This window comes from Falco punctatus (genome assembly GCF_963210335.1).
Source record: "Falco punctatus genome assembly, chromosome: 17".
Taxonomy (NCBI): domain Eukaryota; kingdom Metazoa; phylum Chordata; class Aves; order Falconiformes; family Falconidae; genus Falco; species Falco punctatus.
The window spans coordinates 1,365,848-1,393,465 of NC_137597.1; the positions used below are offsets into that span (position 1 = coordinate 1,365,848).

A 27,618-nucleotide genomic window follows, 5' to 3' on the forward strand; every position below is an offset into this window, starting at 1 on the left:
CCTGGCTCCCATTGGGCGAGCGGACGCAGTCCGCGCAGAGGCACCCAATAGCGCCGCGAGGAGGTCACGCCTCCGGGAGAGGCATAGCCAATGAACAAGGCGTGAGGAACCAGCCATCCCGTCCCTCTCTCTATATAAGGTGGGCCCGGGAAGGGCTGCCGCTTTCGAGGTGCTGCCCGGACTCGTTGCGCGTCTGCTGCTCCTAGCGCTGCCCGTCGCCAGCCCAAGTCATGGTGAGGAGGCTGCGGGCCTGCTGGCGCCGCTCCGCATGCTGAGGCGGCGCGGGGAAGGGCGGGGCGGGCCTGCCCGTCCGCGGCGGGAGGCGCGGGTCCGCCCCGGCCGTGAGCCTGCGGCGGGGTGGGGGAGGGGGGGGGCTGGGCTTCGCGCCGGGCCGTGCTCCGGCGGGCCCCGAGCCGCGCCGCCCCGCCCCGATGGGCCTTCACGGTGTCGCGTCCCGCCGTGCGGCCTTATCCCAAAATGGTGGCAGCTTTCCCGAGAACATGGCGGCCCGCGGCGGGGCGGTTCTGCCCGGTGGCGGCGGGACCCTCAGCCCCGGCCGGCTGTGAGGCGGCGGTGCCCCCGGCCCTCCGCCCTGGGCGCGGGCAGCCCCCGGGGCCGCGGTGGGGCGCGCTCGCACCTGCGGGCTTGAACAGCGCGGGGGCGCTGGGTGGGGGCGGCCATCGCAGCGGGGTCCTGGAGCCGCGGCCTGCGGCCTCTCCTGGCCCTTACCCCCGCTGGAGCCGGGCCCGCCTGTGGCCTAGGGCGGGGGCTGGGGAGGGGGCCGGTGGGCTGCTGGTGGACTTTGAGGCAGGCTGGGCAATAAAGCTGAGGTGGAATGAGCTTGTGAATGAGGAGTCCGCCTTGAGGGCATATCTGCGGGGTGTGGTAAAGGCCGAGACATGGTGAGGAGGACAGAGATCAGCCGCAGCGATGTGCCGCACCAGCGGCATCTGTCAGTTGGAGGCTGGGACAAGCGTGAGGCCCTTCTCTTTGTGGGCGTTTTACCCTGTAGCTTTTCTCTTTTTGAAAGAGATTGTGGATGTTGGAAGGTTGTATGGGTTTAAAGCAATGTAGCAGACTGCTTCTGTAGAGTTGTGAATGCATAAGGAGTATTTGTTGAACTGAAAATAGTTAGACATTAGAATATTGGAGGGATGTGTTGATGTCCTTACCTTGTTTTTACCCTTCTGTGGGAGGCTGTTTATGGTCACACCTTTAAATTAAGCCAAATCAAGAGAGTGAATGCAGTCCCTCACCTCTGCGAGGTTGCAGTTTGCCTTGAGTCTTGTCCTAGGGAAATCCCGTTCCTCGCTGTGGTATGTTGTTGAACTTGGGCTGAGCTGGTACAGCCGTTCTTATGAAACTTGTCTTTTCATCAGCTTCACAGAGATGGAGCTGTACTTCAAGTACAGTGCTGGAGAGAACAAGGCAGCTAGAACATGGTCCACCACTACAGTTGGAGTGAGCTGGGCTAATTCAGCCTGGCAAAGTACAGCAAGGGGACACCTCATAGCAGTCTGCAGCTAATGAAGGGGCAGTTACAGAAGACAAGCCAATGCTCTGAAGTTGGAGCATCATACGGTAAAAGGAGATAAACAGAGGCTGAAGAGGTTCAGGCTGAGTTGGGAAGATTCTTGGAGTTTTCACTGAAGCTGGTTCCATGCTTGAGAACAGTGGGGGGAGAGCATTTAGTGTTAACTACATAAGGATTCTGTGTCCTTCCTGACTTACGGCTTGAAAGCTGCACTTAGCCGTAGTACATATTTAAACCTTACTATGAGACTTCAATCAGTGATGTGTAAAAGCCCAGAGTTGTAATAAGTGTGGCAGTTATCTTTTGCCTGTCTTTACAACTTGGAGATTATATTGTCAAGGCTCAGACTTTGTTCTCTTTAGTGTTTTTGATGCTGTAAGACTCCTGCTGTGAAAAAGCTATGCAGAGCAAAATAGGCAGTCTCTTAGTGTCTAATAAAGACTTGTGTTTCATTAGATAGCCACATACTACTTAAAAGTACTTGGAGTTGCAGGAGAGCAGTTGAAAGAGACCTCTCAAAGGGGCTAACAGGAGCACCAGGCCAGGTTTTCGTCACTGACTTTGTCTAGCCAAGTTCTGAAAACTTCCAAGGAGGGAGATCCTACCTCTGGTGGCCTGTTCCAGGGCTGCACCACTTTGCTGGGGAAGCTTTTCCTAACACCCAGCCCCATCGCCCAGCGGCCTGTTAACATCTGACCTGAACCCTCCTGCAGAGCAGAGGAAAGGCTTGGTGTGCTGGAAGTGTCGCTTCTTGTAGCTGGGCACATTGTCTGCCTTATTGAGGATGAGAATGCCCTGCTGAACATCCAGGGTGGTTTCTGTGGTAACCCCCGGGATCTTTTCAGTGGGGCTGCCTCACAAGTAATTGCTGCTTTGTACTGATGCAGGGAGTTACCCTGCCCCAAGTGCTGAACTTTGTAGTTTGTCAAAGTGAACACGCTGTGATTTTTAACATGGCATCTGTAGGACCTGGTCTGTGGCTGTGTTGACAAAGTTGTACTTTCAAATACTTAAATTCTATCTTTGGAATGTGAATGATTGATTGCTCTTGCTTTATGTAGTTTGAAATAGTGGTGCTAGTTCATTTGATGCTGGAAAGCCCATATATAATCTGACATCTTCCATACATTCACCCTGCTTGGCCATGCTTGTCCCTACACACTTACTTTTGGTGACCTTTGCTGGCTGCTTAGGACCTTCGCTACAAGGCTTAGGTCATTGATAGGACCTCAGTACGGGAGAGGTTCCACACTGAAGTGGTGGTATTTCTCTATTCTTTTTTTTCCCCTCTTGCTGTAGAAGAATTGCAGGCTGTCCTCCTGCTTTCCTGAAAGGATGCCTGCTTCATTGCCATGGCCTTGCCTCTTGGCAACAGTGCAGCCTTGGTAGGTTGCATGCTGAAGCTGCTTTTTCTGTCACCTTTTCCACAACTGTGTAGGCTGGCTGTTCTCTACTATTGCAGTACCTTGCCAAGCCTGGTGTTTCAGCTTGGAAGCGATGGAGTTATGATGAATGGCCTTGGAGAGCAGTGTGGCAGCAGCTTTAAGTAAGGCTGGATGCAGAGAGGATGCAGATTGCTCTTCTGGAATCTGTATATCTGAATACACAGCTTGGACAGAGAGCTGAAAAACAGCAGTTCTCAGCTGTTCAGTGCTGTGGTTGAGGACACTTAATGCTTTTTTGGCAAATACAGATACTAATTCCTTGGGGCTCCCAAGGAAATTGGAAGGACAGTGCTCTTGCTTTTCTGCATTGACTATTGATATGGACTAGGCAGTTCCAGGTCCTGCTTATCCTGGAATTTCAGGGGACAAAATTCCACCACCCAGTCATAGGGTCTGAACATCGTTAACGTCGTTAAATGACTGTTACTCAAAATCATCCTGCATGCAGGCTTTTTCTAGAGTGTGCCTAACTGTAACTCAAAATCAGAAGTTAAATATGAAATGCCACGGATGGACCAGGAGTCTGGCGATAGTTTCATTGTGGTTTGGCTTTTAATATTCAAAATCCTATGCTGAAATAATGAGGAAGCTGGGTGTGTGCTCTGGACATCAAAGGCAACTTGGGAATCCATAAATTGGTATAAATAATCCTTTTGCTGACATGAACTATTCTCTACATAGCTTAAATGAGGTAGTTTTTTCTAGTGTTAAAGGACTTTAGTACTTTGCATACAGCAGTGTGATGTGAGGCCTAATGTTCCATATTTATGGGGTGATACTAAGGGTTTTGTTAAGCAAAGTCTTTCTTATATAATGGCAAAGTTCCCTAAAGTGATCAAGATAATATCTTTTTCTGATTTTTATGGGTATTAAACAAAATGGCCCTGGGTCTTGCAGAAGGGTTTGCACCCTCTAGTGGCTGTGCTCCTGGGGCTGGAGTTCTGATGGTGATGCTTTTCTGGATGCTTAGGCCAGTGACAGGTGTAGTCATCAGTTTTTCTAAGTATTCAGTGTTTCCTATGGATATAGGAGATGTCTGAAGGATTTGGAAGAGTTGGTCAAACTCTTCTGTCTGGCTGAGGATAGGAAGAACAAGGATGAATGAGTATGTAAAAATGACGGTGCCTAAAAGGGTCTTTCTGGGTGGAGGTGGATGATGACTGAAAGAGGCTTTTGTTTTCTGTTGTATTTTGGGGCAAATGCCCCTAACACCAAGACAATAAGGCCAGTGTTGTAATAGCTTTGCAGTGTGGGAGTTCAAGCTGTGTGTGCTGAATGTTTTCTAAACAAGGAAACTGCTGTTTCTGCTGAGTGATCCAATTTTTTTTTCTCCACACAGCGTGAGTGCATCTCAGTCCATGTTGGTCAAGCTGGTGTGCAGATCGGCAATGCGTGCTGGGAGCTCTACTGCCTGGAGCATGGCATCCAGCCCAATGGTACCATGCCAAGCGACAAAACCATTGGTGGAGGTGATGATTCCTTTAACACATTCTTCAGTGAGACCAGTGCAGGAAAACATGTCCCTCGTGCTGTGTTTGTGGACCTTGAACCAGCAGTAATAGGTAAATACAGTGACCTCTGTAAGGGGCTGTAGAATATCCTGTAGGATTTGATTTAACTTTTTTGACTAAGGGATCCATTTCTCTAGTCCTGCAAAATGCTTTAGGGCTTTAATTTTTTTACTGCATAAAGCTTGCCTGTAGCTTCCTAGTGATGGAAAGTACTTGGCTTTATATTCATTGAGACTGGCAAATGTGCACTCTGGAGCTGTAAAAAATTTAAGTATTACCTTCTGCCAGCCTGTGGAATTAAATAGGTCTTCTGAATATGCCTCATGCTTTTGCTATGCAAGGAACTAGTTATTGTTTCAAGAGGTTATGTGGCATAATGTGTACAGCAGTCAATAGAAAACTTTTAAAAAGATGTGATGTGTATCATTAAGCAGATTTTTTTTGTATGTTGGAATGATTCCTGTGCTTCCCAAAACAATCTTTTATTCTCTGTAGCTTGAATGGTGCTTGCAGAAATGAGTCTCAATTGCTAGCCTAAACTCTGGGACTTCCAAACATGCAGTTTAACTTCCTGTTGTCTTATCTCTGAATAACAATCCACTCTTAACCTGAAAACTACTCCTATCCCAACCTCTGGCAACAGGGGCTCTTAGTGTTCTGATGTCAGGGGCTGATGCATGGGATCACCAGTCCTTTCTGTGGCATTAGCTACACTGACAGCCCAGTGTGGGCTCCCCAGCTTTTCAAGACCCTTTTCCCTTTTGTTGTGGATCTTGGTTTTGCTCTCACCAACATGTGTGCCTGAAGTAATTCTACTGGAGCTGGTTTTGTGGCTGTCTTGTCGTAAGTAGTGATTTGGGGCTCTCACAGAAGAGTGAGGTCTGTTGTCTGTGCTTGTATCTTTCTGCAATACGTAAGAGGTGGGAAGGGGAATGAGTGACTAGGCTTAGCCTACTCCTACATACCCACCCATACACTGGGTCTGCTAAAACTTATTTGCATTGTAACACTCCAGACCACTTTCTGTGGATAGTACAGTAGAATGAACTTCTGCAGGAGAACAGAAGGTGTTGAGTGGGTTAAGGGTGGGAGTGCTGGAGTGAACTTTGGAATGAGCCAAAGCACCCTTGGCCGTACACTAATATTCCTAGGAGCTGTTGCAGGTCTGGCTTTTTGTTTTCTTGAGCCCTGTGGCTGTTGCTTCCTCTGCTGCTGGCCAGGTGGTGGCTCTAAGCAACCAGAAAAGGCTAAGAAATAAGGTGAGGGAGAACAGGTGACAAAGTTCTTACCTTCCCTTTGGGGGTGAGTAGCTGGGAAGTGTTGGGACAAATGGTAAAAGATGGTGTTCCAGCACTTGTTAATGATACAGCTGTAGTATGGGGAGATGACAAAAGGTTGTCCTATGAAATACTTGGCAATACTAAAAAAGTTAGACTTTTTTTGTTAAAGGTTACATGAGCCTTTCTGGGGGCTAGCCTTCTTTCTTTATTCCTGCCCTTCTTACTTGAAAATTATTGATCCCATATTTCCTGGGCTCGGCTGGCATAATTCTAACTACTTATGAAGAAAAATATTGTGCGTACAGCAGCTTTGTAGCTGCCACGTGTGTTCACCAGGGATTTCTGGAGCTTCCAGATCAGTGCTGTTCTTAGTGGAAGCAGCAGGACTGCTGTACATGTACACCAGCTCTGTGGATGTGGTGGTAAAATACCATCAGACTATCCACCAAGAAACAGCACAGTAACATGTCTGGGAATTCAACACAAGTCTTTAAAAATCTGCCTTGGACTTAAAAACATGAAAGATAGCATGTCCAGGGGAAAACTTGGTTTAGCTGTCCCCTAAACTTTAAATTCTTTATTCTAGCACACTTTCATAGTCCAATGATGGATCCTCCTTACTTGTCAAGTTTTGTTACTTCCCCAGAACCATCTTGACTTGTTGCCCCTACCAGCTATGGGGGTTTTTTTTAGGTTCTATTTTTTTCCCTTTTACCCATATTTGACCTTTGTAATTTGGGGTGGTAATGCAAAAAGTCTTAAATGTATGTGTTTTGAATGGTAGACGTCTCCAAATTCTCATTTTGGTGCAGTCTTGGAAATACTTGAGAATATCAGATTGCAGGCTGCAATGCTAGCTGATCAGTCTAAATTGGCTCAAATAGTAGCTGTATTTTAAATCTTGAATTTTACTTACCTTTGTCTTCCTGACTCTTTTTAAGATTAAAAACAACATGCAAGCAGGCAACTTCATCTGTAGTTAATAAAGCTGTCTTTGCATTCCACCTGATTTTAATTAAAGCATGCAGTACTGCATTAGCATACAACTCAAGAATGGCTTGAGCTAAACCAGAGACAAAGCTATGCCGAGTGTCTTTATACCTTTCTGGTAGGACAGAGCCTTAGCCTGCTTAGATAAAAGTGCATATTTCTGATAACTAGTGGAGATCTCCAAATCTGTAACTGCTGGGAGATGCTGTGTGTTCACTTGTGTGGTTACTTTATAACACAGCCATTTGTGCTGGAGTTTACACAGCACAGTGTTTGAATAACTGAATATCTCTACAAGAGCATCTCCTGTTCCTTCTGAACATTTTTCTGTACACTTGGCAGAAAGTACAATTAAGGGAAAGTACAGGGTAAGCAAGCAGTGTAGGCTCTGACTGCCCACAGCTGCAGAAGCAGTCAGGCAACATCCTGGAGGGCCTGGAAAATCCTGGGGGAAGGCAGAATTTCAGATGTCGATCTGCAAAGTGGGCCTTAAATTGTCTTAAACTGTGGAAGAATGATACTGCTGCTACAGTCCAGTTTTTAAGTTGCTCTGGCAGGTGAAAAATTTAAACTTGTGTAAAATGGGACAGCTTCTTAAGCAGTAACTTCATTTCTCTTAGGTATTCAACATTTAGACTATACTAAGTGTTGTCACCTACTGATAGGTAGAAATCAAGCTGCTTTCTTTCTCTCAAGGGTTTTAGGTACCTTATTCTGGACACCCTCAGGAGTTTGAAACACGTGATCTACATAGAAAACTAACTTCTTATAAATAATATTCCTCTTGTCTCCCCAGATGAAGTTAGGAATGGGACATACAAGCAACTCTTTCATCCTGAACAACTGATATCTGGTAAAGAAGATGCAGCAAATAACTATGCTCGAGGTCATTACACAGTGGGGAAAGAGATAATTGATCTAGTTCTAGAGCGTATCAGGAAGCTGGTAAGACTTTTCTTCACTGAAGGCTCTTAAACATCTACTTTTATCCTGGTTTACAGGATTTGGAAGTTAGGCTATCAAAAATGCATAGCCCTATATATTGTGCTTTAATTTATTCTGTGGTAGGAGAATCCGTGGACTTCGTCTGCATCTGGTTTTATTCTTAGCCAGCTGAGAATGGTTGGATGATTCCTGTCAGATATGACTTAAAGTAGCCTAAAATGCTGATGTGGTGTCCAAAAATTTATAAGTTTCATGTTCAACTTCAGAAAGCCAGGACTGAGAATTACAATTTGCATAGTTCCTGCTGGAAAAGGTCTGATGTCTGGCTGTGACTCTGGCAAGGAAGTGTAAATAGGAGCATTTGCTTGTGTGGTTTAGACTGTTTGCATTTCCTGCTATTATAATTTCTGAATTAATTTTATGGTAATAACAGTAGAAAAGAAATACATCTCAGTAAGTTGGGATGTTTCAGGCTCCCTGGGTGCTTTGATCACGTGGCAAATTCTATGAAGATGTCAGCTTAGAAGGTTAGAGTTCCCTTCTCAGAGCTGCTAAGCATGTACTTTAACAAATCTGTGTCACAAAGGTAAGAAGTTATTGCACAAAAAAATCCAGGGTATAGCTCTGGTCTTTTAATACAGAATGCTAGATGAGTGTTACTGAAAAGTACCTTTTGCAGATCAAAACTGGTATTACTATCAACACTTGGCTGCCACTGTCTCTAATTAAAGCTAAGATAAGTTTGCAGCAGGCTGTACTTTGACCTGAAAAACATGGTTGTAATCTCTTTTTACAAGCTGTTGGAAGTTCCAGTCAGTCCTGGGAATCAAGCTAAGTGCTTGTGAGGACAGGGCAGTCTAGTTTCTTCATCTGAGAAGACTAAACTGGAATGGCAGTGTAATACACTTTGACAGCTCCGTTCCCTGAACTGAGTTACATGCTTGCAACTTTTACAGGATTATTACAGTAGTTCTGGAACAGGAGATTGCTCCACTTTTGTGCAGGTAGAGAATGCCAAATCAGTATAAGGGAAAGGTGATCTGCAGTTCTTTGACTGTTACTGCTTTTGGTCATTGTTAATGGCTTTGGCCTGAGAATTGGGGGTAGAAGTTTTGAGGTAGTCATTTGTAGTGGAGAGGTCACCTTCCAGTATGTAGGGGGATTAAAACAGCCAAGAATAGAGTGGGTTTTTTGAGACACCTTCTTGATTATTGGTGGATGAATTAAATTCAGTATTGCTTTCCTGAAGCTTGAACAGTTGGTATGTGTCAGAAATTCAGAGTTCTCTTGAGCTTGTTTTGGAATTCTTAATGTCTGCACGATTGCTTTAACACATGTATTTTCTCTTTCAGTCTGATCAATGCACTGGCTTGCAGGGTTTCCTGATTTTCCACAGCTTTGGGGGAGGCACTGGGTCAGGTTTTACTTCTCTGCTGATGGAGCGCCTGTCAGTTGACTATGGGAAAAAATCAAAATTGGAATTTGCAATCTACCCTGCACCGCAGGTCTCAACAGCTGTTGTTGAGCCGTACAACTCCATCCTGACTACCCACACCACTCTGGAGCATTCAGACTGTGCCTTTATGGTTGACAATGAGGCAATCTATGACATTTGCCGTAGGAATCTGGACATTGAACGCCCAACCTACACCAATCTCAATCGCCTCATTGGTCAGATAGTCTCTTCCATTACTGCTTCCCTCAGATTCGATGGTGCCTTAAATGTGGATCTCACTGAATTTCAAACTAACTTGGTGCCTTACCCTCGTATCCACTTCCCACTGGTAACATACTCTCCAATTATTTCGGCAGAGAAGGCCTATCACGAGCAGCTCTCTGTGTCAGAGATAACCAATGCTTGCTTTGAGCCCTCCAATCAGATGGTGAAGTGTGACCCTCGCCATGGCAAGTACATGGCCTGTTGTATGCTGTATCGTGGGGATGTTGTCCCCAAGGACGTCAACGCTGCTATTGCTGCTATCAAAACCAAGCGCACAATCCAGTTTGTGGACTGGTGCCCTACTGGTTTTAAGGCAAGTCTCAGTTACATCATAATTTTTTTTAGATGTTCTGTAGGTACCTGGTTTGTATTTTGGAAAATGGAGGCTTAGGTTCTTATACTAAGCTCTTTTCTTGGGAGTGAAACATTTTATTCAACTACTGTTGTCTGACTTCTTTGATTAGTCATGTCAGATGTTCAAGAGAAACTCATGGTCTCTTCTGCTTTTCATGTAGGTTGGCATCAATTACCAGCCACCAACAGTGGTTCCTGGGGGGGACCTAGCCAAGGTGCAGCGCGCAGTGTGCATGCTGAGCAACACTACAGCCATTGCGGAGGCATGGGCTCGTCTAGACCACAAGTTTGATCTGATGTATGCCAAACGTGCCTTTGTTCACTGGTATGTTGGAGAAGGGATGGAGGAGGGGGAGTTCTCAGAGGCTCGGGAAGACTTGGCTGCACTTGAGAAAGATTATGAAGAAGTGGGCACAGACTCGATGGATGGAGAAGATGAAGGTGAAGAATATTAAGTGCAACAAAAGTGAATTCCCAGTCTTTGCTACTTTACTGCCTCTTCAGTAGTGGTGTAAATCATGTCAAATAATTGGAATAAACTTCTTTAATCAAGACACCTGGTAGTGTCCAAACACTGTGTACATTCACTAACTCTATGCAGTAGTCGGTAGTTCAGGAAGTCCAGAGAACTTCTTTCTGAGAAAGATAGCATGATTATTTTATTCAGCTATAGTTAGACGAGTTCTTGTCCTTAAGGTGTTATTTGAAGAGCTAATAGTGCATATTTCCCCCCAGAATACATGACTAGAACATGTTGAGCTTTTGCTGAAAAATCAGTTAGCTATGTTTTTTCTCAAGGCTCTAAAGCTGGTGTCACAAGAAGCAACAAGAACTAACACTGTATTTCCCTTCAGAAAAGATGCAACATCTTTAAAACCAAAGGCTATTTGAATTAGTTTTCTCCTATACTTAGACTTTGCATGGGCTAGTAACTTGGATGCAGTAACATGGAAGGGGAAGAGATGTCCAGAAAGTGTGTGCCATAGCATGAGGAACCTGCCACTTCTCTGTCAGAACTTAGTGTGGTTGTTGCCCTGGTGTTGCTTTGTCCTCCTACAAAAGGAACCGTGGTCCCTGTCTGCCAGTTCTCTGTGGAGCCAGTCTTTTGCCTGGGGCTGGTCTGGACCAAAATCTCTGACTTAGCTGGCCAGGGTCAAATGCTTATTTTCCCTGAAACAAATTCTTTTTCAGAAATAATTAGTCCATTGGTACAGATGGGAAAATTACCATCCCTCTTCATTCCATGTAAGCTCAGGTAACAGGAGAGGATTTGGCTAATCAGGTTATGAGATGTGGACAGCCTGTGTCTGAAATGTCCAACGTGGTCTGAGTGGAGGCTTGGGGGGAACAGGGCAGTGATCCACAAACCAAGTAACCTACTATTTTTAACTCTGTCTTGGAGCTGGGTGACTGAGGAATCTCTCCCACAGAAGTAGTAAAGGTGGAATAGTCAAATATGTTAAGATGACAACTGAATGTGATTATGGGATACCAAAGTCTCACCCCAAGACTAGATTTGAGCTGGAGAATTTTTTCATGTCCTGGTCCTGTTTCAACCTTACGTTTTCTGGTTTAATAGCAAAGTATGATTCAGGCAAGCCTTGAAGCCTGTGTTAGCTGATGAAAATGTGCATACCTGCTTAGCTGGAGTTTTAGCTGTGGTATGAAAAATGCCTTAACTTCCTTTTGTGGGGAAACCTACAGTAACTGGGTAATGCTGCAGTATTTGACATCAACTCAAAGTGGGAACCTTTCCCTAACCTCACTTGTAACTGACTTGGGTGTACTTGTTCTTCTAGATGGGTGTATCACTTTTAAATTAACAGGCTGCTTCTGTTGACTGAAGGTCTAACAGAACAGCCTGGTCTGTGAGGGCTGGCCAGTAATTCACTTAGGCTGAAAACCTGTTTGTGTGCTTGCAGGCATTGGGTCGAGTTGATCTGATGAGAAGTTAACTTACTGTAGATGGAAGCTACCAGTTCTATATAGATGGGGAGAACAATCTTTAGGCCTTTAGAACCTAATGAGTGTCTCAGACCGTCTTGTGAGCCATGGGCTTGCGCAGAATATACAGATGCTGTGTAAATCATACCTCCTGCCAGGCAGCATAGTTGAGAATGGCAAAGTTTCAGTGAGTTTCTCATTTACTTTTGTGCTTTTATGTTCCAGTGTAGACAGAAGTGTAGGGAATTTCAAGTCCTGTTAACTAACTTATTTTCCTACTTATTGGGTGATTAAGCAAATGTGCTAGGTATAACCCAAGAGACAGTCACATTCGTTGCAAGTCAGATCGACTTCATTTCAGTGCATGCTTTCAGATTTTTAATGTAATGACAGTGCCCATGAGAGGAATATGCAAAGGACTGTTTCATGCCTTGCAGGTGTCTATCTAGATCTTTAGTGTAGAATCTTAGACTAATAGCAGATCATGAAGAAAGCTGTGTGGCCTTAAGTGCCAGCACCATAATTTCCTTTAAAATATATGCGTTAGGGGGTTGTGTAGGAGTGGATTTCTGAACTGGCCTTCAGTGTGATCTTTCAGCAGTGATTTGGCTCTTCTATCTGGAATTCATCTCATTATTTGAGGCTGGCATGCTTCATTTCCTGCTGAAACTGTCTGCTTTTCTACTGTACATGTGTATCACCCTTATTTAGGACACTGCTGCTTATGTGATGGGAATTGGCTTGCAGTGTGTCAGAGTTTTCTCTGGGCATGTACAATGATGAGTCTGTGCAGGGCGCAGCACTCCAACATCCTTGTAAAAGGCTTGTGCATACTAAATGCTGAGCTCTTTGAAAAACTAGGACTGACTAGGGAATCTCATTCAATGAGGCATTAGATTTGAGATGCATTATGCTTTTAATTTTTAAAAATAACATGTAATGCCACTTTGACAAGATGGTAAGCTGAAACACGATAAACTTCCACTGGTGGAAAGTTTGACAAGAGATACTACGTCACACAGTCATTGGACCGATGCTGAAAATAACATTATACATTCTCAGCCTACATAGTACTCAAACTTTCTTTGTATTAGTATTAGGAAACACTGTTGCATTAGCTAGTGGGCAGTTAGCTCCAAGTGTAGGCATCTGCATACTGAGCTGAGCTAAGATAGTGTTTTTCTCAGATATGAAGCCAAGATAATTACAGCTGGAAAATCCTGCTCAAACTGCTCTTGCTTCAGCTAGCTGCAAAAATCCTTAAATGCTGTAATTACTAGCTGTATGGTTGCAGTAACAAATGTGTAGTTCATGTTCCCTGAAATGTAGAGGAGATCCTATACTGAAATAAAACTTGAGTCTAAGAGTGAATGCCCTAAACCTGCAGAGGTTAAGGTTAGCTGTCCCTTAAAAGAAAATGCTTTCTTTGCAGCCTGTCGAGAGCCTTTTTTTTAATTCTAAATTTCAAATGCTTGTTTTATTTGGTAAGAAGTCTCCACTCTTGTGATTTAAAAGTAATGTGCCTGTTTGCACTGGCAGAAGTGCAGGCATTATCTAGTGGTAACTAAATATATCTCTACCTGTGTGGTGACACAGCTTTCTCCAGTATGGAGATTGGCAATTAATAGCTATCACCTGATACAGAGTTACTTCTATGACTCACTAAGTGGAGGAGGAGGAAGTGAGCTAGAGCCCATGGCAGATTGCTGTGAACTTTGTTGTAAATTGCTGGTCTTATCTGTAAGATCTGTTCTAAGATGGTTCTGGTGCCATTCCAGGGGAATGCAGTGCAGCAGAATCTGATTTCCACCCACTCTGCCCTCTGAATAAGCAATATGAATACCTTTTAATGTGTTAATGTTTATTATATATAATTATGTGCATTTCTATAGTAAGCATGCCACAGTGTAATTGTACGAATAAAATGTGTCTTTAGCATTATGGACAATATAGGTAACATAAGCATGCAACTAGACATGCTGCCACCTTCTTCTGCAGAGAAAACTTTTCCTCAAAATTCAGAAAGGGCTTTTGTGCCTCAGATATTTTGAACTGTCAGACAGGTAACATTCACCCTAACAGCCTGTTGCTGAAACGCATGAACTGGTTTAGGAGAGCATAGCTCTTTGGAGTTAGAATTGGTAATTAAGATTTTTAATTGTAAGTGAAGAAGTAAAGAAACAATAGTGACTCTGTTATTCTTGTGGAAAAAGTAGAGATTTCAATCACACTGCTTTTGGCGGTGATTTAGGAAAATACAAAGTGTTACCTGAAAAAATGGTTAATAAACTTGGTAGTAAAGATTCTTTGGCTTTACCTTCTTCCTTTCTTCACAGTGTAATAGTGAGGAAGGATGTCTCCTGGGCCAGTTTACAGTGACTTATTGTGAAGATTTTTGAGGAGCTAGTAAAAAAGCTAAGGAAGAGCAGTGTCACTTCATTACTTTGTCAATATGGTGCTGAAAATGGGCACATAGGTTTTGATTGCCTTGTTCCCAGCCTTCAATCTTGTTAGCCCTTCTGCTGACATGCTGCTTCCATTCTGGCAACTTTCCTTAAGACGAGCAAGGAAGAGGTAATTCTGTGCTGGACTATGTTTTTTCAGTCAAATCTGCATGAGTATTTAACAGTGGAGATACTGGTGTCTGAAATACAATACTGCTAATGTGTCACCCCATGCCCTTTTCTGATGTTTTTAAATGCCTGCATTTCTGCCAAATAGATCTTTGTTTGCCTTTGCACAAGGTCATGTTTTCCTTTCTGTAGGAGATGTTTCACAGAAGCAAAACTAAACTTGTCACTACTCATAGTGCAGAGCTGTTTTAATGTAATGGGATGGCTTTTTCACTTTTCTTGCTGAAGAATTCTAACAACCTAAGATTCAAATTGTTCTGCAGATTTTTCAGTCAATGTGTTTGTACCTTTGAGTTCACATTTCTTTTACGAACTTTAAGTTTGGGAAGACAAATTAACCAGGGAAATAAATGTAGAGATACCATATCTTGTATAGGAACTGTGAATTACCAAAGTTGGGAAAGTACAGAGGAAGTGTCATTGAGGCTCCTGCCAGGAATAAGACACTGTAGTAGGTGACTCCTGATCTCACCAATTCTTAAATCATGTTTATAAATAATTACTTGAAAAGAAAAGATTTTTTTTTTGTTTGAACTCTGGAATGGGGGACTGGACTTACAGACAAATTCAGTGGTGAAGACCTGAAGAACAATTTTTCATCATATTGCAGAACTCCATTGGAAATGCTGTAGGGATTCTCTGTATGTATTGGCAAACCGATAATGATTACTCCCTTCCCTCTACCTTGGTGTGAACTAGGGGGAGGATTAACTATTCGACTCCCAAACTGTGCAAAGACTTTGATCTACAGATTTCTAAAAGTTGGGCAAGAGGATTAAAGGCTTGTAGCCTCAAGTGGCTGTTAATTAAGAGAAGGAATGAGAGCATGATGAAGTGGGAGAAATTACATTGCTCTGAAGGTATTGTAGGTGCTGGCTGACAAGAGGCTGAGAAATACCAGGAGACTAAAAAAATGAAGAAAGGCTGAGTCGCATGAGGAGTGGTGCCTTCTGTGGAGCTCTTCTGTGAGAGGAGTTGCTTAAAACCCAGTCTCTGCATCTTTCTGATGCCAGTTCATTGGCCATTGGCTTTCTGAAGACCCTACTTTCCATGGGCAGCTTCATGTAACAAAAATATCAACTTGTTTAAAGATGTTCTATGTTCTTATACTGTCCTGTTTCCTTAGTAATTTGTAAACCTTGCAGTCATCTTTCAGGAGCATTTTCACGGTTTGTTGCATTGTTTTAGTTTCCCTGGTCTGTGTTAAGAGCTTAGAGTACTTGGGCACAAAAAGTTAAATTCTTCCTTTTTAATGTTTACTAGAAAACAGTAGCTATAAACACTACATGTGACGGTTTAGAAAATGGTCCAGAAATATTTAGGAAATCTTTTTTTTCCTAATACTTGAATCATTAAAAATGGAGGAAGACTCAGGAGGTGTTCAGTGAATTACCCTCACTAAGAAGGGAATGCATCTTGGTCCCTTTAAAATGAAGTACTCCAGCCCACTGACTAATGAGCTCAGTTCTGCTTTAAGGTCTGTCCCAGGCTTCCTGTGTGACACCGCTCTGTGTGTGTGTGAGTGGCCATTCAGTTTTGGGTCTATGTGCAACAGTAATTGTGTTACTCAGCCACAAAACTGAGTGCTTCTTGAGGCTGAGGGAAGAATAAGGGTTTAAGCCTTTCTTTGTGGGCTTCCAGAAGTGATGAGTCCTGATCATAGGCAGGAGTATTTAAATTCACTTTATAAGGTCTGGGGCTGGAAATCAGATGGTCGTTGAGAAATTGAAAAAAATTCTTCAAGACAACTTCACAGGCTTTAGTTTCTGTCCATATGGATACAATCGGGGCTCCAGAAAGGTTGTCCCAAATGTGTTGCATTAATACTGGTTAGGCATTTCTCCCACTTCAGCTTTGTTACCTGTTGGAGGTGATGGGTGATATTTAACTGGTATCGCACTGTGTTGAGGGCCTGTTTGCAACTCTTCCTAAAGAGCTGCAGTTCTTTTATTTCTAAACATTTTAGGACTGAATCGGTGAGATGCTATTGCTGGTCTCTCTGTATTCTGCTGCTTAAATTTGTCGGCTTTGCTACTCAGGCAATTCATTGAACAGAGATCAGTGAAGGAGGTACTTAATGCAGTTTGTAACTCTCCCAAAAGGTGTGCCTGATTTTTCATGGGTAAGATTCACTTCTCCAAACATTATACCTGAAAGTGAGTTACTTGTCTGTAGTCTGAGCTAGGTGCACTAGGATTCTTTTGCAATGTCAAGGGGATTAAGAGGAAAAAAAAAAAAAGCAGGAATAAAGGGCCTTTTTCTGTTCATTTAAGGTGGTAAAGCTAGATTTAAGTGAATTTCCTATGTGCTTGTTGAAGGCCTAAGGTGTCAAGTCCAGAACTATGCATTTAATTAACTTCTAGAGGCTTGAATTGAGACAAATTCCTCTGGCCAGAGTGGCTCAAACTTCGTGATAATCTGTTCTTACCTTGCAGTTCTAGTCTGTCACTTCTGTCATTTTCTCTGTGACAATGGCCTCTGTGAGGTTATTGGCTGTCAATGTTCAAGTTCATTTTTCAGAGACTGCTGCTGTGAGTGGCTTGTTGCAGTGCTTCAAATTAGGGATGAATTCCAAGCAGCGTTCTTCAAGAAGGCTGCCAAGACCTTAAGCATCTCCATGGTGCTTTTTCTTCTGTTAGAGCTCTGTGGCTACAGCTGTCAAATGCATTTCAGAGTCTTGCACCACTGCCACTTGCAGAAGCGACTTTTCAGTCGGTGATACTGAAGGTAGAGATCTTTGTGGCTTTTCAGTTATTTCAAAATCCAGTTTGTAGAACCTGCCTTGGGTGAGCACTACTGGTATGCATTGTTTCAAAGAGATGCTAATGTACCATATTGAGCCTGGCATTGTTTTCCAGCGGTTCTGGAGTTGATCTTGTGCAACTCTGCACAAGCTGTCAAAGCTGTGTCCCGTGCAGTTACTTTCAGTTTTATGTCTGTAGCTGCTGTTAAACCAGCTTAGCTGCTGGCTGTCACTGTCCCAGTCCTCCCTCTTTTCTCAGCTGTACAATCGTGTTTTCACTCTTATGCTGCCTCTGGTGCCAAGTTTTGTGTTAAATTGGCAAAAAAACTTATCCCTTCTTGTGGGAAGAAGGGCACAATCTTCTTTTGCTGTCATGAACTAAGATGGCTCAGTGTAGGATCAGCTGGGTGCTGGAGCAGGGATCAGGGAAGCATGGGGTACTGTGGGTTAGCTACAGCTGCTGTCGAACCACAGGCTGGACTATTCTCTGCTGACTGGGACAAAATAGTTTTTGTCTTTGTTCTTCACAACTTATATGGAGTGTTTATGTGGAAGGCAAAAGCATGTGCATGTACGTATGGAAGTGTCCCAGTCACGTCTCAGAGTTCATTATAGAACAGTTTCTGCTATTGTCCACAAATGCTTTTGAAAATTGTGTTAATGTCTTGCAGTAAGCACATATGGCACCCAGAAATGGAGGGTTTCCTTTTCTCTTGATTCCCTCATAATTCAGGCAACAATTACTGGCAGTCCTTTGCAGAGTACTCTTCTGTTTCTTGTTTTACTTTTTTGCTGTGTTTAGTGTTTATCTTCCTTTTTCTGTTTTCAAATTCTGAGTCTGTTTCTTTACTTGTTCACTGCTGTTGCAGATATCAACAGTGTGTTTTAAGTTCCAGCTTTGTCTATTACAGCATATGTGCACTGGCTTCATTATCTTCACTGCCTGCAAGTATTTAATATCTAGTAAGTGTGCCTGCATGTGTTAGATTTGCCTGATGAGGCTGAGTGGGGCAGCTTGACTGCATATTGATTTAGACCTTGTTTACTTTTGATTCAACATACTAAATACACATGTGTTTATTGCACTTTTCTAAGCATGTATGTGCTGATACAGCCATTTTTTGCTAATTGTAGGTGCTGGCAGATCAAGAGTAATCCTTACTGTTGTACAGCAATCCTCACTGTTGTACTTGTGGTCACTAGAGTGCTTTTGTTGTTCAGTCTTGTACTTCCTTGCAAAAGATGCTCTAAATTCTGTTGGAGAGTGAAGATTTTACATAATTTTAATCAGATGTGTGTGGTTCCAGGTATGGACACGTTAAGCCAGGCTTCCTTTGCAAAAACCCCTCACAACCCAGTACATTGAGGGCCTGTTCTTTCTGTTGCCAGGTTGTTTAATCACATCCTTTCCCCTTTGAATGCCTTCTGGCTCCCCAGCTGGTTTTAAACCTGTGCCATCTACCAGATTCTGTATCAGTCTGCCTCATTGTGTGATTCATGCAGTTTCTTACCACCTTTGCTTACATTGTCACCTTTGTCATCAGTGCTGTCTGAAATACTTGATCTGCCTTAATTCCTGTGGCTCTTACACATTCTGCAGCGTACCTGACTGATTTGCAGCTATTTCTGCATGTTTAAATCATTTCTAGAAGAAGTTTTTCCATGGCTCTTCATCAGTGAATGATAGTGGTTTAAAAAAACAAATGTTTTCTTATGTTCTGACTCCCTTGCCCATTCAGCCTAGGACTGTAAATCTTTAGTGTCTAAGTGACCCACAAGGGCTTAGATGACTTTTTGCATACTTGCTGTTTGAAACTTGGCTAGTAGCTTGTTGCAGGGGTTGAGGGTTTGGGTAGTATCTGCACCTTTGAACTAGGCATATAAATCCATCCTGAATGCAGCTGTGGACTACTTGAGTACAAGGATCTCCTGAATTCAATGCTATTGCACAAGCTAATGAAGTCTCCTTATTGCCATTTTAGTGCTACCCTTTGTGTGTCTAAAAGCAAGTGAATCTTGGAGTGTCTGTCTGGGTGATCAAGGAGGATTTCAGCTGTAGCAGAGGCAGGAAGCTTGACTAGGAACAAGATTTGTTAATTAAACATTTTCTGCCAAACCAGCTTCCCTCCTTGCCTGGGCCTGTACAGAGTCACTGAGTTGTGGAGAGGAGGGCAGTGGGTTTATCTGTGGCGGTGCAACGCGTCACCACTTTGTGATAGCTGCCTTTGCAAGACTGGCAGAAGGTACAGTCTTCTCAGTTGTTTGGTTTTTGGCGGTTTGTTTTTTGTTGGGTCCCCCCCCCATTGTTGCCTTGTGTAGAAACCACAGCTGAGTTCAGATACTTTTTGGGGAACAGTTGTGATGGTACTGTTTTGCCGCAGCCAAGGGGTTGGGGGTGGAGAAGCTGTGTCTTGATTTCTGAGGTAGTTTTTTTCTAAGAAAAAATAAGTTTTATGGTTTTATGCATCATAGCAAGTTGTATTTCCCAAGTTGTTCTGTTGCCAGGGCTTTGTAGCGGGGTTTGCATTCCCAAGCATCAAGGTCTGGAGCTGAACTAGCCACTCAAGGCTCCTTGTGCAGTCAGTGCAGAGAAGTTAAGGGGATTTTAGGGTGAGGTTATTCTGACCTATTTTAGACACCTGCTTTAAGATAATGAACCTTAAAGCCTCACTGACTGTCAGAGTGCTCCACTGAGGACTGGTCCCTTGTCAGCCTCCACACTTAACCGGAAGAATCCCACCCTCTGCATGTCCTGCCTGGAAGCAGATTGTGTCCCATGCTGCTGCCATTTGCTATTAGCATGCTGAAGAGCAACAAGGTACAACCCTAATTTGTTGAGCATGAGTCAGCAGCTGCCTGAGAGCGAAGTGAGGTGTGTGAAACAGCACCTCAGCTATGCCTTTCCAGTGCTTCCTATGTCTGTGGTTTGCTTATCCTTGTTCTTACGGCAGGCTGGCCAAGGATTTGGAGTAAGACTTTGCTCAGCCTTTAATAGTTAGCTAATGATAGGGTATGGGACTTAAAGAATTTTATTAATAAAAGTAATGCTGAAGGCAATTGAACAACTGCAGAGGACTTTCCATATTTGAGCAGAGGTATTTTAGTCCTCCACATGCTCACCAGCTGTTTTTACCTGTCTGTTGACATAGTCCCCATGAGTTGCTGTGTGCAGCTGTGGGACTTCCGTCCTCAGCCAGCTCGGGTCTAGCCTGCGGATGAGGCTCAGGTTTCCTGCCTGCCCCTCCAGCGCGGCCCCTCTGCAGGGTTTCCTGTGGCTGACATCTTCAGCCTGCAGTTTGAGGAGTCAAGAGCTGGTGGTACTCGTTAGGCTTCTCCAGAGTGTACAAGCATCACAGGAGACAGCGAGCGGGCATGTCAGCTGGCTCAGAGCAGGCCAGTGGCATGGACTGCAGCTTCTAGAGGAAAGGCAGAAAAGTGCCAGGGTGTCTATGTATTGAAACCAGTTGTCTCTCTTGTAGCAAAAGTTGCCAGCAAAGTACCTAGTTTTCAATCTAAGAATGTTTCTGCTGAGGCTGTTAGGCATGACACAATAGGAGACAAGCAGTTTGGGTACCTAGTATCAAAGCAAGAGTCGGCGCAATGCCTATGAGCAGGAAGCTATGCTTATAAAATGTCTGTAGCCTGGTATATCCAGGACACTCCCATGTTTCTAACCGGAATCCAGAGATTGCAGCAGCTTGACAGTAATAGTCTTTTTTCTCAAGGACTGACATGCATCAGCATCTCTGGGAGCAGCTGGCTTTCTGGAAAATGTAAAACCCTTTTGTAGCCTTGATGATGAAACTCAGACTGCTTTGCAGGTTTCTACTGGCTGCTGGTTTGCCCAGGAAAACTGGTTTGGTTTGATCTGTCATAGATTCTGCTTACTAAATCTGTTTGTTCCCAGGAACCTATTTTCTTAAAAGAGCTAAGAGGCTCAGCATATTTCCTTCCCTGCCCTGTATTGTGATCATTTAAACACATAGTATTTTAATTAGGCTGATCTCTCTGCTGATGAAACGAGTGCTTTGACTTCAATGGAGTTTCACTTATCTATGACTTATAAAAAAAAAACAAACCACCAACCTGACTGTAAACTCCATATGTGATGCTGATTGTCTCTGGATGTGGTAGTCTAAAACTTGGACCTCTCATGGGCTGGATCTCCTCCAGTTTGCTTCTAGGCAATTCTGGAGTGAAGCTTGTGTAATATCAGCATCTTTTCTTCAGTATTGCTAGTTGTGGAGCCTCTGGGAGCTGTTTGGTTAGCTTTCTCAGTGTCCGAAGTGCAGATATCTTCTGTCTGCTTGGAGGGCCAGGGTATATTCTTTCCTAAAGCTCATCTCCATGTTCCTGTTGTCCCAGGCAACAGCACTCAGTGGGTGCCAGAGGAACTGGCTGCAGTAAAAGCTCTTATTCTGATACAGAATAAAACTGAACAGACTCCAGACCGCTGGATGGAATGGTGCCCTGTCCTGCCTGAGGCCCCCCTCCTCTCTACAGCTCCCCTTCGTGACTGCCCGTTCTTAGCAGGGGAATTAACAGCTCCGTAGTGTGCGCCTGCAAACAGATGGGATGCAATTCAAACTTAGCAAGTATCAATCTGAATTGGTGCTGACTTAACTGGAATTACTCTGAACTGGTGCCCAGCCTTTGTCTGAAAAGGAAAGGTGGTCTAGGATAGCATGGGCATGTAGATAAAAGGGGGAAAGATAGGATTTTGGGGGTTTTTTTTGCCATGTCTGAGTCATACATAAACACAAGCAAGTCAACAGAGGCTTTATGAACAAGGTGCTCCAGACAGATGGTGGCTGGTACAGAGGAGTGAAAGGGTGGTTTACACTAGTATGAAAGTTCACAGTATGGTTCCCACCCAAGAAAACACAAAATAGGATTAGCTAAACATCCCTATGGGTTGATGGGACTTCCTTCAAACAAACGGTATGTGAAGAAAGTGGTATGTAAAGGGACCCTCAGATGGAAAGGTTTCTGGATGGACCTCTGTTCAGAGCTCATGTCTAGGCACAGGGCTGGGCACAACTGAGTGAGGGTAGAGGAATGGCCAAGGAAAAATCCCTGACGTAGTAAGGAGTACTCTGCTTTGGTCAGAAGCCTTGATGCTCCTCACTGCAGGATGGACTGATCCCTTGTTTCTTGATGGCTCTGCTAGGTGACTGCTGGGACAGCAGCTGCTGTGTCTCTTGGGTATAATGCTGAACTGCAGCAAAGGAGGAAATTCTGCTCACTCGGAACAAACAGGCTTGAAGAAAGCCTATCTAATAAAAGGTTTTAATTAATGACAGTCAGCTGAACCATGAAGGAGTGTCTGCATTCTCATTCCAACTGAGTGAAATCTGCTTTCCTTTTTGCATTTTATTCTTCTGTAATACTTGGGGAATTCACCACAGCATCCAGAGCTGTTGATTTTGAAGCCAGACGGTACTGTGCCACCTTAATCCCCTGAATGCAACAAACACTGCAGATGTCACAGCAGGAGGAGGATACAAGACAAGGCAGTATGCAAGAGTACACATTTGTGTTGATGAAGTGTTTACATTAGCAGGCAGCAAGGTGGAAAGACAAGTAAGATGCCTCATGGGTTATACAGACCCTCCAGGGCTTACTACTTCCCTTAAATCTCCATCTTAGCCAGACCTGGGCCATTTTGCCCTCCCTTCAAGGCTTTTTATCCTTGGATCATCTTTTTATCTCCCTGCTCTGCTCACCTTCAGATCTTTGCAGCAAGTGGTTTTTCTCCTCCATCATAACTTCCCTGTCTTGAGTATTTTTCCATCAGTCCCGCAGGAGGCTTCTGTGTGTGACTACCAGCAGAAATGGCCCTCCTAAGCAAGGTCTTCCAGCTCCCAGAGGACATGTTCCATCAGAGCTATTACAAAAAGACATTATTTGCTGTACACCAGAAACCACTGGTGTTTAAGCATCCTTGAAACTCTTGGGGAAACTCTTAGACTCAGTGTCACAAAAGTAGTGTGGCTTGAAGTGTTCTCTGTGCCAGAGAGCTTTGAGTTCTGAGTGTGATGCAGAGCAGCTGTTCAGAGGTGATTAAGCAGCTTAGTTTTTCTCTCTAGATTGTGGTATTAGGTGAGTGATTTATACTGGATGTTCCTTTGGTGTAAAATGAAAATATGAAGCAAGTATGGCATCCTTTACAGACACTGTTTAAGATTTCAGTCTAAACTTGATACTGATTTTGTACAACAAGCAAGTGGGTTTTCTGACTTGTCACCTGTAGGTAAAATCCAGCAAAGGGCAGGAGCCTCTTCCCAGAGCTCATGGGAACCAGCGGTGCTCCTGATGGCACGGGATGCACTGGGACCCTGGAGCCCTAAATCCAGGCCAGGGCGTGACTCCTGGGACTGCTGTGTCCCTGCAGGGGTGAGGCTGGGGAAGAGCTCAGCTCTGGGTGATGATGCCCGGTGTTGCGCTGGCTGGAGCCACGCACTGAGCTGGTGCACAGCCCCGATGTGGCCCCTCGGCAGGCTGCGCAAGGGGCCCTGGGGCTGGTCACTTGGGCCCAGTTCCCTCGGCAGCCTTCCCTGGGCTGGGGAGTGCAGCAGCACTCGCTGTCCGGCCCAGCCCTGCTTGCCCGTGGGCTGGCAACTGGGAAGGCTCTGGCAGTTGATGGCTTGGAGCAGCAGAGCCCTCCCTTGCCCTCCCTCCGCCATTGGCTGCACAAATGATGCTTCCCAAAAGCCAATTCCATTTTATCCCCGCGTTTTTGAGAAGAAAACTGGTGCTTCTCATCCTAAACTTGTAGTGGATGGTCTGTGGGTACCGTTGTTCCAAAGGCGAGCAGAGGCAGGCCTGGCCCCCGGCCCATCCCTTCCAGCGCACTGGGGGGGGGGGGGGGGGGGGCCTCACCGTGGGGGCTCTGCCCGTGCCCCGGGGGAGGGGCGCTGACCCTTTCTCTGAAGTTTTTAACTGTTAGGTCAGGAAGTGAGGTTTTTATTAAAAATTACAGTGAGCGCCTTGTGTGTTCACCCCAAAAGGTGTGATTTTTAGTTTTGTTTGGGTTTTGGTTTTTGTTTGTTTGGTTGGTTTTTTAGTTCGGCTGCAGCAGCGCCGGCCTCCGCTGGCACCCGGTGCACTCGCAGCGCCAGCTGCGCCCCGGGGCGGGCGGGAAGGGGGGGGGGGGGGGGCGCGTGGGCCGCGAGTGGGCGGGGGGGGGCGGGGCGCCTGGCCACGCACGTGCGCTACGTGCGGCGCCTGCTGCGGCGGGGCCGCCCCTCCCCCAGCGTGGCGGGGGGATGGGCAGCCGCACAGTGCCCCCCCTCCCCCCCCCCAACCCGTCCGGGTTAACGGCGGGGGACGGCCCGACCCCACCGTGCGCGGGGGGAGCGACGTTAACTGTGGGGTAGGGGGACACCTCACCGTGCCCGGCCGGGAGCCGGGGGCAGCCCCCGCTAACAGGCGCGCGCTCCCCCGGGCCCCGCGGGCGGCGGCAGGACAATGGCCGGGCCCGCAGCGGGGCGCGGAACAAAGGGCCCGGCCGCGGTCGCCGGGGCTCGCCCCGCCCCTTGTTACGCGACAGCGGCGCGGCCAATGGCGGCGCCTGGAGAGGCTCTTTAAAAAAAGAAGTGCCGGCCGGCGGCGGCTGTCAGCTGTGGCGGATCCCTCCGCGCATGTAAACAGCCGTTGCGCTGCCGTCCATGTGCCCTCGGCCCCGCTGCGCGCCGACCGCCCCAGCGGGGAGGGGGCGACCCCGGGACAGGGGCGAGCGCGCAAGGCAGCGCGGCTGCTCGGAGCGGCGGGCGCAGGACCCCAACGGCCTCCCTGAACCGGCGGTGCTGGGGGGAGCAGCCTCGAGCGGGGCCGGGCGGGCCTGAGGCCTGCGGCGTGAGGCCGCGCACAAAGGCAGCCGTGTGCGGGCCGACGGTGGCGGCCCGGCCGGTAGTAGCGGGGACTCGGCCAGCAGCGCCCGCCGGGCCCGGGCAGGGCGTCAGGGCAGCGCCGGGGCTGGTGTGGCCCCGCCGCGGCCGGCCGGCCCGGGCCCGGCTCTCGGCGAAGTCCGTGGCCGGCGCTCGCCCCCGGGCGGGCGGGAGCGCGCTGCCCCGGTAACACCGGTCCCCCCGGGGTCCGACCCAAGCGCCCCCTCACAAAGGCGCGTGACGGGGCGGGGCGGCCACCGCCCCCTCCCCCCGCCCAGGCCGGGGCGGACTCTTTTTCTCTCGCGCTCTAGCTCCTTGCCCCCCTACCCCCCGGCGGAGGCGCACGTCCCGTTCCAACGGCGCTCGGCGGCCCAGCGGCTGTTGGAGGATTGTTCGGAGCGGCGGCGGCGAGCGGCCCGGGCCCGGGCCATGGCCGAGTTCCTGCCCCCTCCCGAGTGCCCCGTCTTCGAGCCTAGCTGGGAGGAGTTCGCCGACCCCTTCGCCTTCATCCACAAGATCCGGCCCATCGCCGAGCAGACCGGCATCTGCAAGGTGCGGCCGCCGCCGGTAAGTGCCCGCATGGCGACGCCGGGAGCGGCCTTTGTGTGGCCGCTCGGCCCGGAGCCCCCCGCCCCGACCCCCCTGGTCCCCTCGGCCGCGCGGGGGAACCCCCGCTGGCTGGGCAGGGCAGCGGGGCTGCTCCGGCCGCCGCTCTGAAGTTTCGGGGAGGGGGGCTGCGCGGCTCCCCGCCCCCCCCCCCCCGGCCAAGTCGCCTCTGAGTTGCCGGGCAGCAGCGGCCGGGGCGAGCGGGGCAAGGGCCGCGTTCCCCTCACCGCCGCCCGCTCGCCCTGCCCTGCCGCCCCGCAGCTGCGGCCGGCCGGAGCCCGGCACCGGGGGCGGCCGCGGGCCGAACGGCCCCGCGCGAGCCCCGCAGGAGGCAGCGCCTGGGTGTTGCCCTCCATGTTGGTATTGTGGCGGCGGAGCGCCCGGCCCCGGCCCCCGGCCCGGCTCCCCCGGCCCGCCCCGCACGGGGCGCCGCTCCCCCCCGGCGGGCACCGGCACAGCCCGCCGCCGCGCTCCGGCCGGTGCCTTCGCCAGCCGAATCCCAGGCAGACATGGCCACCATTTTAGAACGCGATACACAGTGGGAAGAGTAATGAGCCTTCATCCTCCTCCTCCTCTTCTCAGCTGGTGGTGTAGCAAGCTCAAAATCGGGGTGCGAATCCCCGCGCCCTTCGGCTGCTGGGCCCGATCCAGTGAGAAATGCCGCGGGGGTGCCCAGGGCCGTAGTTCGTCTGGGCGCGATTGTTGGTTCGTTGAAAGGGATGAACGGCCGCGCCGGTGGTGGGGAGAGGGGCTGCCTACGGCCAAAGTCTGGTTAACGAGCGCCTCTGAATCGGCTTTATTTCGGGCGAATCGCTCTTTCTCCGGGGCGGAGGGTGGTGCAGGGCTGGGGTGGTGCAGCTGGCTGGAGGGAGTTTTGACGGCAATGATGAGCATGTAACTGGGAGCCCCACATCTCATCCGGTGGGAGCTGAAGCTGAGAAAACATTTCAGCAGACTTTAAGTTTTGAGAGCGAGACTTGAAGTTCAAAGAAATAATGTTCAGAAACACATGCTCCTCAGTTTCATGTTTTGATCGTTGCTGGGACTCCTGTTGGTAACCGTGCTTTTCCTTCCCAATTAAAATAGAAGTTAACTCGCTGCATTAATCTTGAGATAGAAATGTTTGTAGCAGACTGAATAATGTGAATCTCATTGGAGAGGAAGGTGTTTCTGTTCTCTGGGAGAAGAGTCCCAGTTTGCAGCGGTATAAATGCACACAAGAACGCTCTTGAATTTTTATCTAGGTAGAATATGCCAGTGCCCCTTTTCATGCAGCGTAGCCAAATGCTGACATAGTTAAGGGGGGTGTGTGTTAAGATGGTTTTCATTATGCGGTCAGCATTGAACTTATGTAATATTTCTTAGTAGAATGATCTTTTTGAGTTGTATATTGTCAACAGTATTTCAGCAACTGTGAGCAGAACAGAAGTTTTATGAAGGCTTTTTCTTTTGGACTTTGTTTTTTTTTTTTAAAAAAAAATCTCATCAGTGTTTCTTGGCTGCTTGTGCAAAAAGCCAAAACCCTGTAATGAAGGCTTTTTGTAAGCTATATTATCTATTAGAGACTCAAATGAATAGCTCTCTTAATGAATTACTTATTACAGCTGCATTTTCAGCATACTCTCATCCTCGCTTACTGAAGAGCTAATATCTGCCTGTATTTATGATTGTGCATTTCACTGAACGTATTTAGAAGTAGGATGAGAATAGTTGGAGCTGCTGAGGGCTGAACACCTAGTAGTTGTGTGGAGCCTGGCTGTCCCGAGGCTGAGCTGCCATGGCCCTTGCCTACCCATGGCAGTTCCTTGGATGACTTGTGCAAGTGCAGTTGTTTGTTCGCCGGCCTGCAGCATAGAGGGAGCTCTTCCAAATCCATCAGAAAAAGCCTTGAAGTTGACGTAGTTCCTGGCCTTCCTCCTGAAAATAGGAGACACAATGAATATTCAGCTACCGTTCTTTTCTGTGTAATCAAGTGGCTTATAAATACCATGAGCTATAAACTCTACCGCGCTTCTCACGAAACC

The 27,618-nt window shown here is 46.9% G+C and overlaps 2 protein-coding genes across 2 annotated transcripts in view; both read left to right on the plus strand.

The window, feature by feature from the left end:
- Positions 1 to 115: 115 nt before the first annotated feature.
- Positions 116 to 10,333, plus strand: LOC308054501 (tubulin alpha-1C chain-like). Its single transcript, XM_080367468.1, has 5 exons — positions 116 to 233; positions 4,319 to 4,541; positions 7,557 to 7,705; positions 9,058 to 9,738; positions 9,941 to 10,333. Exons 1-5 carry the CDS (start codon positions 231 to 233, stop codon positions 10,232 to 10,234), a joined length of 1,350 nt encoding a protein of 449 aa, XP_080223594.1. The 5' UTR covers positions 116 to 230; the 3' UTR covers positions 10,235 to 10,333.
- Positions 10,334 to 25,277: 14,944 nt separating this feature from the next.
- The window catches only part of KDM5B (lysine demethylase 5B), a 55,356-nt gene continuing 53,015 nt past the window's right edge, over positions 25,278 to 27,618 (plus strand). Inside the window, exon 1 of the mRNA XM_080367436.1 lies at positions 25,278 to 25,555. Within this exon, the coding sequence (XP_080223562.1) occupies positions 25,418 to 25,555 (138 nt within the window). The 5' untranslated portion in view covers positions 25,278 to 25,417. The remainder of the gene's footprint in view (positions 25,556 to 27,618) is intronic.